This window comes from Lepisma saccharinum, chromosome 8 (assembly GCF_977018435.1).
Source record: "Lepisma saccharinum chromosome 8, izLepSacc3.1, whole genome shotgun sequence".
Taxonomy (NCBI): domain Eukaryota; kingdom Metazoa; phylum Arthropoda; class Insecta; order Zygentoma; family Lepismatidae; genus Lepisma; species Lepisma saccharinum.
Window position 1 is genome coordinate 79006075 of NC_139236.1, and position 12823 is coordinate 79018897.

Below are 12823 nucleotides of genomic sequence, written 5' to 3' on the forward strand. Positions count from 1 at the left end.
TGCAATCGATTTTGCAGATGTGAACAATAACACACACTGTTTGAATGAAGATGGTGTGGGATGCACACCCGACTGTCCTTTTATGAGCCACATTTCTTTAATGCTAAGTTTTCTTTTCATAGGATTAAATGGAAAAAGAGTAAGTACATAAAATTCTACAATGTCTAAGTATGCCAGCTACATCTAGGTAGGGGAGGTTTGCAAATTCGGTGCAGCGAGTGTGAAAATCATTCTCGTCCTGGGTGCTGAAATCTCTACCTACAACTCTGATAAGGAAATATTTCCTTTCGAGAGACCATTAATAGATATACACCATTATAAAAATAACACATTAAAAGTATGAAAATTTAATTATTTTTAATAAAAAGCAATAATTAAATAATATCTAACACTTATTAAAAACATTTCACCTATCTTATAATTTCTTGATATTTTGAAGCAGTCGTTAATAGTTTATAAATGTAGCAAATTAATTTGTTTAGTATATAAATATATAAAAATAAATAAATTAATGATATTAATTATTTAATAATTGACATATATTTCATGACAATTACATATATAACCAAGGTTTCGGGCTTGCTCCCCCTCCCCTCAAAAAAATCCTGGGTACGGGCCTCCCAATTAGAAGTGGTTACATATGTACTGTGGAACAAGGGGGTCTTGTGTTCAAATCCTCGGGTAAGACATTATTTTCTTTTGCTTGTTGTGCCATCTATTTCACCATCATCCACCCTAATACTCGAAATTAATTCCAAGAAGTAGAAAACCTGACAAAGAATAACCAGTAACTAAATAATTAACTTGGATTGCACTTCCCTTCATGTTTTAACCCAACCAGTTTCAGATGTGGGATAGAATTTAGTTTGTTTTAACCTGGAAAATTTGCCTTGAAAACTAAGAATTATATCGGGTGACGCAAGAATTTTGTCACCTGTCAGATAAAAACCTAATTTATTCAACCAAATAGGCACCATCATATCCGACAACCTTTTCCCAATGAGATACAAGCTCATGTATAACCTTTCTGTAAAATGTCCGGATCTGACAAAAGAATAAAATAACAATGTGATTAGACGTAACCTTTGGGAACTGACGATTGTGCATGTGGTTGTCAATGAATGGAACAAGTATTGGGCAGGTGCTACTTGTGCCGTTATGTGGAGATACATCAATAGTTCTTTAAGTGAACAGTTCACATTGTTGCTCATCATGCAGTGGATTTATGCTAGCTTTCCTGAAAATGATTATTTGGTTTTTCAGATTGAGTTCTTTAAGAAAGGGATAACCATTAGTGCTCAATGGAACAGATTTGACTGTAGTTTTGTTCAAGTTTTATAAGCATTCTAACAGATTTGGTTTTTTAATCAGGTAGGAATGTGAATGGAATGTAGTCTGTACTTCCCTGAATTGCATTATTTTTTATAATCTGCATGAATGTTGCATGATTTGCATTTGGTTATGTAATATATAAAGGCATATTGTTTACATTTATCCAGAAAATATAATTGGCCTAGATGAAATGTTTAAAAAATATATTTTCATATTCATGGTGGTTGCGGTAAACGCGGTTTAAAATTACGTGAAATTTAAAAGATTTCGTAATTCCGCGTTGCACAATTTAATGGTTCAATCCTATTAATTTCGAAGATCCACTGTCTTCATTCACAAAAGGGTAAGACGCCTTACCCTTTTGTGAATGAAGACAGTGGATCTTCGAAATTAATAGGATTGAACCATTAAATTGTGCAACGCGGAATTACGAAATCTTTTAAATTTCACGTAAGTAATATTTTCATATGTGTGCATTTCACTTTTTTCTCGCTGAAAACCTAATGTATACTTAAAGCATAATGCCAACATATTAGTGTAAATGGTGATCACACCCCTTAATTTGTCAGAAGAATTGATGTCCAGAATACATGAATTATATTCACAAAAATAGTAATAAAATGGCAGAATTTTGCACGAAGTATTTACATAACTTGATGATATGCACACGTGTGTTCCATCCCTAATGTGTTTAGGCCTCCCCGATGGCTTGTAATCAAGATGGGTCCCGGGTTCGATACCCGGTGGAGGCACATAGTGGTTTGGATCCCACTTTAAACTATAAATCCAGTCCTGATTAGCCTTACTGTGCACAAAGTGGACTTAACCTTTTGAGACCCAAGGCCTTTTTCACAAGTAAGCCTCTCTGTCCCGAGCCGATTTTGAGCAAAATGCAGAGTTTCAATTAACTGAGTGTTGATCGGAGACTAATTGCCCTAGAGAGATGAGTGATATACCTGCAAATTCGGCGTTAAGTGGCAGGGGGAGGGGGCTAACTCTAAAAAAAAAAAAAATTTCGGGGAAAAAAAATTGGTTCCCCCACCCTCCCCCCAAGAAAAAAAGTACATGACAGTGTCGACATGCACATGGAAATGATCGCTGACATGTAAGGAACACAAAAATATTTTCATTATTATCATATGACCAATGTAACTTGAGTTGTACCCCCAAAAGGAATGGTCGGCACGCCACTGATTCAAGCTTCAAAATGCAGCGGTACCTTTAAATGACTATAGCTCAGAAACTAAATGCCCTAGAGATATGAAAGATATACCGTTGTATGCAGAATGAATCACAGATTCAGACGATATATAATTTATGCACATTCGGCGTACATATGGAGGGGGGAAATCCCCTCAAAAATACTTTTCTTTAAAAAAAATTGTCCCCCCCCCCCCGAAAAAAATGTTAAAATGCAAAATTTATGCAAATTTGGCGTATGTATGGAGGGGAAAAACCCCAAAAAAATTTTAAAAAAATTGTCACCAAAGGTTAAAAAAAGCAAAGGTTTCCTTCAGCATGCTTCGAAATTCCATTCTCACAACGTAGATTCAGCAACCAGTCTTCCCCCTCCCCCCACCCCCTCATAGAAAACTTTCATTTTGACATCGGATACTGATAAACAAGCTTCCTTCGAAAGCAGTTCACAGGCGGGAGTGAAAAAGCATTGCTTTAGAACAACAAAGCTTGTGTTCCTTTGTCAACAAAAATTTGACCTTGAAAAGAGACTCAAGAGAAGTACCTTCCCCACCCTTTCCCCTCCATTTTCATGAAGACAAAAAAATGCAAAAAAACATTCTGTTAAATACATGTGTTAGGAACAATATAAATAAATCGAAATTCTAGCCAAAAATATAAAAGTTATAAGGTAAAAACTACGACCTTGACACAGCATCTCGATCGAGGCGCTTGGGACAGTGAGGGTTACATTTGGGTATCTTGTTCAAGATGCTTGGGTGGCAAAAGGTTAAAACACCAAATCAATCCAATCCACTTCTAATGTATTTACAAAGGGAAAAAAGTACCAATCTGCCACAGTATTTTGCATGTTTCAAACTCTTTTCTATTTCAGTATTTGCTTGAATTGGATATATTTCCTTCGTTTGCCCCAAACAATATTTTCATCAATTTGCAACTTTCCTATTTGTCACTACTTAGATTTGTATTGGAGTTTTTGAATTTTACAATTACGCATGTTTGTGCATATGTGCAGGGGCCTAAATTTATGCATTTGACCATTAAAATATTTTGAGAATTGTAAGGTTGGAAATATATGTATGAAAACTGTGATGTTTCACCATATTTACTTTGGTTAGAGGAAATTAAATCAGTGTTAGTGTTAAATTTTGTAAAAATTGTCAAACTTTGTGAGGAACATATGGTAGTTATCATGTTGCTTCCTTCGTTTGGTGATGTGGTGCATATTTAACACTGATATAGTGTTGGTTTGCATGATACTTCCACATTGTACTATCACTTCTGGTATGTTATCCGACAAAAAATAATTAGCTGTAGCAATCTGTTGTGTGTGTGTGTGTGTACGAGATGATGATAACCATTTGTTGAGAGATTGTTAAATTATTTGGTGTGCTTCTAGAATTGTAGGAAGATATTGATTAAGGAGGTGACAATAATTCAGATTGGAAGAATATCATTTAAAGTTTGATATCAGTCTATCCCCCCCGCCCCCAGTGGTGGAGTGATACAAACTTTTGACTGATAACTAGAGTTGAGGAGCTGTATCTTTGCAGGTGAACCTTGACCAAACCCAGTTGCGCAGTAGCAAGGGGAGGAGCTTAGTCGCTGCACGTCATTCTCCTTGAGTTCTGTCCTTGCTGTCGACCAATCAAACGCGTGTAGGTGGCAACTACAGATATCTCTCACTCTGTCTCTCTGAGCATAATAGCCAAGGTCACCCGCAAAGATAGAGCTCGTCAACTCTAGGGCTGAGCCGATAATGATGCTTGAAAATTGTAATAATTAAAAGTTGTTCAAAATATTGATTAATATAGTGTATAAGTATTTCACTCTAATTATTGTATCAATTTACAAAGATTTTTGCTTTAAAATATTTGAAGAATACATCAGAAACTAAGTTATACAAAATTCAGTTTTTCACTCAAAAGTGGTGCAACATTAAAAGAAAATTCGAACTTTGCATAATTTCCAGGATAATTAGATCCTGGGAAAGTGTCGCATGGAATTTTTGCTGAGCCCATGACTGGCCAAATTGCCAGAAAGGTATATGTAAATAAATTTCAACCGATACTTTCCGATACCGATACATTGGCATCGGTATTGGCTCAGCTCTACTGGTAATGGATATAAATTTTACCAGCACTGCTAACTGATAATGTACCAGTCCAATATAAAATTGTTAATGTTCTATGGAGTACTTGAAGGATTGTTTCATCTTGAGATTTGTGAGAATATGCAAATCTCTCCACCACCATGTCCATACTTAATTGTGTGTGAACTCATAATCACCTTACAGGTTCTCGCATTCTTACACAGTTCACCCAGATGTACAAGACATTCAACAAAGTAGCTTCAGATTTCCCTTGGGTAGATACTGGCCAGCAACCAATCTTGAACAAACTTATCCTCGCAGCGATGAAACAAAGATGATAGTGGTGAAACATCAGTAACATTTTCAGAGTGCATATTTATTGCTAACTTGGGTTTTCATTTTGTGTCAAAAGTACCTGAAGTAAAAGTAATACGACAAATCAGTTCGAATGTTAACAAAGCATTAATTGTAGTTGTGATTAAAACACTAACATTGTTTAATATTTATGCTCCTACTTATGTGCATAGTACTTCATGAAACTATCATTCTTGTTAATAGAAATATTTTATAAAATGCATGTAATAGTAAAAATTGCTATTGATATTTTTCTTTAGAAATGTTCCTAATGTTTGGACTGTTTTAAATTATGAAATTAATAGGCACTAGTAAGTTTGAATATTGCGCATCACTTTTCTTTGTGTACAATATAGTGGCTAGACCTATATAAAATATATTCCTTCAATATTGCATATGGTTATTTTATTGTAAATTTTCATTATCCTTGGTCACATTTAATTGTACTGCAAAAATTTACTGTATGGTGAATCAGTAAGCAGAAAACTTCTGTAGATCCATACCCAATTAACCCATGTGCTGATTAAGTGGGCTTCGATAAAATTGGAATTTGCAAATTATCTTCAGAAATTATCTTCATTTGAATGTTATTTTTTGATACTTTTAATAACATCTGATTATAATTGCTGTAATGGCTAATTTAATTGATCTCATGTTGGAAATGTTTGCCTCCTTTCAGAAGTCGTTGTCATGATAGCAACTTTGAAGCTCTTGATTCGAGTCCTGACTAGGACCACACATGTTTCACTAAGTTTATTGCTTCATGAATTCTCATTGTAGATGTAGAGACATAAGAAAAATACAAATCCCATATCTTTGCTTGGAAGGAAATATTTTTTCTGTGATTATATTTTAAATATAGTTATTTAGATATCAGATAATATTGTAACATTAAGGAAATGTGAATATGCTGAATGTTGGAAATGCTGTTATTAATTTTTGTTTTTTGTACTTTCAGATAAGAGGAGGCTGGGATCCGAATGAGTGAGTGTGTGCTGCTAGGATGCGTGAAAAAAACCTATAGAAATTGGATAATATATAAATAGTTTAATTGTGGTGTATAAGGATGAAAGTACTGAATCTACTATTTGTGATTGGTGACTTGATTTTTTCCAGTATGTTCTGAGGATATAAAAGACAATTTCACACTGATGGAAGAGTTTGAAATATTTTTGTTTCTGTGGGTGTTAGCGCTACGAAATAGTGTAATTGGACACTGGTGAAATGCATGCTTTTGCTATCTCTTCATTTGTTTTCTTAGGCATGAGAGCCTTTGAGATTTGATCTCATTCTTCATGTTCAGATTAAATTTTATCAACATGTCATTTCCTTCTGCAACATGTTTGTTTTGTTAATTTAAAACTTCTGTTCTATTCTATGTGACCTGGTAAAGTAAATGTTAAAAAGATTTTGCTTCAAGAACATTTTTTCTATACCCAGTGTTGGCAACCTCCCTCCCTCCCAATTGATGTATACGCTTCAATTTTTTACTACCATGCACACAAATTTGAAATCAATAAAATGTTTTAAGTTGAACAAAGTGTTTTCTTTATTCTGATTGTTCCATTTAATTGTTGCTAGTGTTCAAAGTCCTGGAGAATATTTCGGTTTAATTTTGTTTTATTATTGTTACATATTGGTGGCCGCGGTGGTTCAGTCGGTAATGCGTCTGACTACCATGGTAAAGGTCCCGGGTTCGATCCCCGGCCGGTTCAAATCCGGGAACTTTTCTAACGTTGGAAGCAGCTCCGGTGCCCACCCAGCGTCGAATGACATGGGTACCTGGGGAAACCCTGGGTGGTAAAGGCAGTTAGGGGCATGATGCTGATCACATCACCTCCACTCATGACCGGATCAAGAAAGTGTGTGGCGTTAGCCCCTCACTCCCTATATGCATTCATGGTGTGGTGCTAAGCACAGGGGAGCACTTGACCTTTTTTTTGTTACATATTGGGCAAGGTTAACCCTTGGACACTGGCCTATTGTATTGCAGCATTAGCCTCAATGTCTGTTAGATGTTACATTTTTATTCATTCCTTCATTGTTTTTTGACCAGAGCAGGTCTTTCCTGCAACCTTCAGCTCTTCCCTTTGTAACAGCATAGAACCCATTTATAATGTTTTCTTCAATCATGTGGAATCATCTTCTTTCAGTCTTACATTAACTCCTATAAATATTGAAATATATTGCTACCTGCTACTCAAAATAATTCTATATTGGAAATTTATAGTAAAGTCATGTTTTGTTCAGTATAGATTAGGCTGTAATGTACGGGTATTTGAAAATGCACGTGTGTTGGTAAGAAGTACTGAAAATAAAATAAAAGATTTAAAAAATTAATCTTAACTTTTCCTGTGCCTCTTGAGTCACCACTGAGATTTTCAGGTTTGAAACTACCAACATATGGTCGTCAGATTTGTACTGAGGAAGTGGTCATTCAGTTGCAAAGTTTGTTTCCACAAGAAATTAATACAAGAATGGTAATTCATTCTAATAAGCTCACCTTTAATTTTTCCATGCATTAAGTTAGGAGTGAATTACGTATCTCCATGTAACCCCAAACAGATATTTTTAGATACAATAATGGGTACAAAAACTGCAAATTTACAACCTGGGTGTTCCCAACATTCCCTATTAAATTATATGTCTGCCATTATAATCATAGCACACCTTAATGGTAATGAATATGTATGTACAAAATTGTCCCAATCCATTTTTTTATATCAACACCACCTTGTCCCAATCGGTTGTTCGCATAAAAAGCAGATTGTCTCCATCCTCAGTGTTCAAGGTTATTGAGTCATAATAAAAATCGGAATGTGCTTCAGTTTTATATGAATGAAGTAGTCTCTCCTACTCGAATAAGTTCATGGTTAATTTTTCCACGCAGTTTTTGTTCGCGATGGATTTTGCCACCTGTCTGGTAGCTTCGTCAGGCATGCACATGGTGACTAAGTTGATCACGAATAAAAACTGTTGGAAAAATGAACTGAACTTATTCGAGTGAATTACTTCTCTCTGCATAACCGCCAAACAGATTTCTTTAGATACAATCCTCTTCAATTGGGCCATTTTGGATAGATATATCAACTTTTCTGTGACTTGAACCACATAAACCGTGCATGTGTTCATGTACTGCTGTACCTAAATTTCTGGTTTATGCAATTTGGCTGTCATACATGAATGGAATCTGAGGAAATGTTCTTTTTACTCCAAATCCTTCCTAGGTATGGCATCACGAAAAAGGTAAATGAAATCCAGATGTCTTGAAGCCTGGGTTCAGATTCTGTATCCAAAACAACTGTGAACTTGAAAGAAAAATTTGATGCATGGAGTAGGTAAGATTAAGATGGCCAGTTTAGATGTAAAAGATTTATTCCCTTGTATATCTATATATCTTGCATTGGAAGAAGTTGAATAACTCTTGTACACTTCTGTTCACATAAAGTGGCACATTTTGTAAGGTTGGGCAGTTGTAATTAATATGTGCCACTTTATCTGAACACGGGTGTACAAAGCCAAATTACAAGCATTGTTTGTAGTAGTAGTTGATTGTGGTCTCACTCGGGTTGGGCACGGAGCATTGCCAATTGAAAAACATTTACAGACGACAACATTAGCTAAGGGCAATCCATTATCTCCAGTCCTCGACAATCTGGTTATGGATAGATTTGGAAAACAATTAATTTAGCATCCTCTAGTCAAACTCAGCGTATACTATAGATATGTTGATATGATGTGCAAAGAAGAAAATGAGTGAATTAAAATTAATATTGATAAAGTGTAACTTGCACCACATGCCATCGTTTCACTAAGTAGCAGAAGATAAAAAGGCCCAATTTTGGCATGTACTAACTTATTTTAGTCATCTTTCCGCACATCTTGTGGCTTCTTCGGGAGTTTTGATACAATAATGAATGTGGCTGCCTGACTAAAAAATTGAATGTTTCAGTGTAAATTTCATAAAAACAAATGAATAGTCATCTCAATAAATAAATGGCCAACAGTAAGTGCTGCCCAAGGTAAATTAATATATAAGGTAGCGCCATCCGAAAATTGCCATCATGCACGAGTGCGTGACGTCGTGTGGGAGGATCGGTTATGTTCGGTGTCCCTTCGGTTATGTTCGTTCGGGGCTTGGCCGAAGGAAACGGCCGCTATCATTTGTATGCAAGTTTCAGAGAGGGAAAGTGTTTCATTACTTTGAGGGATAAATATTAATTATCATACTTCGGGATGGTACTGAGGTATTCCTTTAATGATTAGTAACACAATTAAAACATGCTACTTTTAACCTCTCAAGCCGGTTCGACGTACACGTGTACGGACCCTCATAGTGCTTCTAGAGGCAGTTCGATGTACACGTATACGTCCCGTGTAGTAGTGACGAAATGATGCATATTCTGCCATCTGTTGTTTTCCCATATGAATGAAAACGCATGTAACTCGAGAGTAGACTGCAATGTTCTGCTGTCTGTTGGTTTGCTTCCAAATACATGAAATTATATGCGATTGTATCACTTGATTACGTAAAAAAAAACAGCTGAGAAATGGCGTCGAACGAGCGTGTAAAGGGCATCGAAGCGGACGAAATTGGTGCATTTTTAGAGGAAAGTTACAGTGAAGGTTCAATTTATTCATTTCTATCTACAAGTGAAAGTGAAGTAAACTATGCAGAACAGGAAGTAGATAGTGTCAATGATAGTGAAAGCGAATTAGATGGCATTACATCCTCACCTGTTGCGTCATCTAATGTAACCTGGAACTGGAAAGAAGTTGACGACTCAAAGCAAATAAACTTGTGTTTTGTGGATTGTGCGGTCCCCAAAGAGCAGTCAATAATGTTCTTGATGCCTTTTTGTTGTTTTTTGACAAACAAGTTGTACAACTCAGTCGGAGAAACTTACGTATATGCCGACACTTGTATTCAACATTGCACATTGAAACCACATTCACGAATGCGCAAATGGCAACCAATATCTTGTTCTGGGAATATTTATGCTTATGAGTATAGTTCAAAAGTGTTTATTGGTGTTCAGATAGTGAAGTAGGACTGTGTTTCGAAGCATATTTTAAATTGTACCACACAACGTTGGACTTCTAAACTAACAAGAACACAAGACAGAAGGAGTACTTTGTAAACGCAACATGTAATTTTTTATTTTTATTATTATTTTTGTTATTATAGTATAAATGTCATTATTTATATATTTTTGTGTAGTTTGAAGTTTCGTTCACAAGTCCTGAAAATTTCATTGTAATTGAGCAAATGGCTTTTAAGATATGTTCAATTTTGTGACATTATGCGAAAATTGCTGTTTTTGTGATTTAAAATTACCGCCTCATGGGTATTTAACTCCCGGCTTGAAGGGTTAAAAGAGGGAAAATTGCACATGCAAACGTATTGTAAAAATTCATGTTTCTGAAACCTGATCGATGTATTTCAAAGAAGGTTGGTCTTTTTGTTCATTAGAATTTCAGATTTCATTATTTCATAAATCGTATTATGATTTTAATAAGAAACATTGCATGCTAAAGAAGAATTGCATAGTGAAAAAGTTACAAAGAAAGAATTGATTGACAGATTTGGTTTATTATTGCTTTTCTGTCTTTTTTTACATATGAAAGGAAAACCCATAAGAGGTAGTCCCCCCCCCCCCTTCGATCTCAATTTTCTCATTAAGGACAAATCAGTGTCTTACCCGATTGGATTCGAATCCAGGACCCCTGACATCGAAGTGCGATGTGCTAACCACTACGCCAAGGAGATCGACAGAGGCCTCCGAGGTACTACGGGCCTCGCAGAACGTCACAGGAGTACTATCGGAATATAAATTATGGATATTAGAGTTTGGATAATAAATAAATAAATTATATAATATATAATCTATAAATAAAAAACACCCGTTCTTTATTTATAGAATCTCAAAGAGAGCGATAGTTTGCCAAACTAAAAAATAATCCTATTTTGTTCTCACGATAAAAATAGAAGGCATAATCAAAAATAAATTGGTAACTATAGATTGACACAGAATTGAATAAGCTGAATTTTGATGTAACTCGTTTTTATGTGGTTCTACCGGTTAACTTTTAATTGAGTCCAAACTTGAATATCCCTAATTTTTAATCCGATAGTAGTCCGGTATAATCAATTTACAACATTTAACACAACGCAGTACAAAAGCCTAATATTTAGTTTTCTGACTGAATCGTTCCTTCTTATTCATTCAGAACGTTGTAATCATTTCCAGGAACATTTCAAATTTTACATAACATCAGAAAGTATTAAAATTATACTGATATACTTAAAATCCAATCTTTACCATTCTCCATAATGTAACTTTATTTTTGAAATTATCAAGTGAAAGAAGCAATATACAATCTAGATAAAATTTTACTCTGCATTTGAAACTTACTCTAAATTCGAAAGATTCCCAACCTTCTTCATATATTTATTTACTGTACAATAATTTACGTAAGGATCAAAGTTCCACATGCAAAAATTTTTTGGAAAGTTTTATGTGGAGGAAGAATGATGAAATAGTTTATAAGATAGTAATTTTCAGACTTTGAAAATGCAATTCCAGTTTGTAATTTGCAGATATTTTAAATTTCGCTGGTTCAAATTTGGCTGCAAGTTATCGTTGTCATAGTTCTAAAAAGTATTTTTTCGTATTAAGAACTTTACATAAAAACGCATGCAGAAGACGAGCCAAAGTGTACAAGTACTAATTTAACTAAGTTAACCTACTCGAAATACTTGATGAGTACTAGGAACATCAAACTTAAATGTCTTAACCTACTAATTCAAGCCTATAGAAATAGATTTATTATCACACGGTAAATGAAATTCTTTGAGAATATAGATGAAAATATCTTAGTTTAATTAAACAATAAAGGAGAAAAGTTACATGAACTCGCAATGATTGACCGTGCAACTGTACGAATCATTATTTGTTAAAGGACTTTGTCCGCAGATTTTCCTTTTCCATTTCCATGTGTGTGTGAGTTGTATAACCGGAAAATATACTCCAAGGCTGATATGCGACACACATTTGTACATTAACGAAGTAACTTGCATTACACTAATCTTAGATCTTGCTCTTTTTGACAGAAATGTACTACAAAGAAATAATGTAACATCCATTGGTTTATATTGAGTACAAGGGTACAAAATTGTTCACAAAATATTTGTGAAATACCAAAATTGAACAAAGTTGCAAAAATTTCAGTGATGGGTGTAATATTCACTCATGGAATATTTACCATCGTGCATACAACGCTATGTAACTCGAATTGAAGATGTACTAAGTGAATTTCATTTCCAATAGCGTGAAAGTTAGTACGCGATCTTCGAAATGCCCATTTCCGACAACTTTCTTCACAATAATGTAAACATACAAATCACAATCAACATCAATCTGTGTTAAATGAAATTGTTAATAATTATAAATCCGACTTACATAAAATGTACATAAATCAGTTAGGCTCACTACGTACTTCGCACTAGTTGAACACATTTTCAAGATATTGATGACTTTTCTTGTGGTACTGTCGGTTAGGTTATGTTGTAGATTTTGAACTTCTTTATTCAGTTATAGCAGGTTGATAGAGGTTGTTTGTAATCTTTAATTTATTTGCTTCATTATGCAGACGTGTGTTTCTCCTTTGTAAACGATTGAGTATGTTTTCCAACAACGAACCATTGCTTGCAGTTTGTGCATATACCTTCGTCTATATATTTTTCTCTTTTCTGGCAGCATAGTCTTTAGCTTGTTTAGGGCACGTCTCCTTATTGCATATCTTTCGTAGCGTACATCTCTGCAAACCTTATCAACACGTCCTACA

General features: G+C 34.9%; 1 protein-coding gene across 3 annotated transcripts in view; it reads left to right on the forward strand.

Annotated features, from left to right (window-relative positions):
- Positions 1 to 6515, forward strand: part of OstDelta (oligosaccharide transferase delta subunit) — an 84847-nt gene extending 78332 nt beyond the window's left edge. The window contains exons 14-15 of one of the 3 annotated variants that reach the window (XR_014442012.1): positions 1264 to 1371; positions 5934 to 6515. Coding sequence is in view for 1 of the 3 variants with exons in the window: in XM_083127033.1 (XP_082983159.1) it covers positions 5934 to 5937 (4 nt within the window). In the remaining 2 variants the exon portion in view is untranslated. Of the gene's footprint in view, positions 1 to 1263; positions 1372 to 4082; positions 4188 to 5933 lie in introns of all 3 variants that reach the window. The other 2 variants (XR_014442013.1, XM_083127033.1) reach the window with 2 other exon arrangements.
- The last annotated feature ends 6308 nt before the right edge of the window (positions 6516 to 12823 follow it).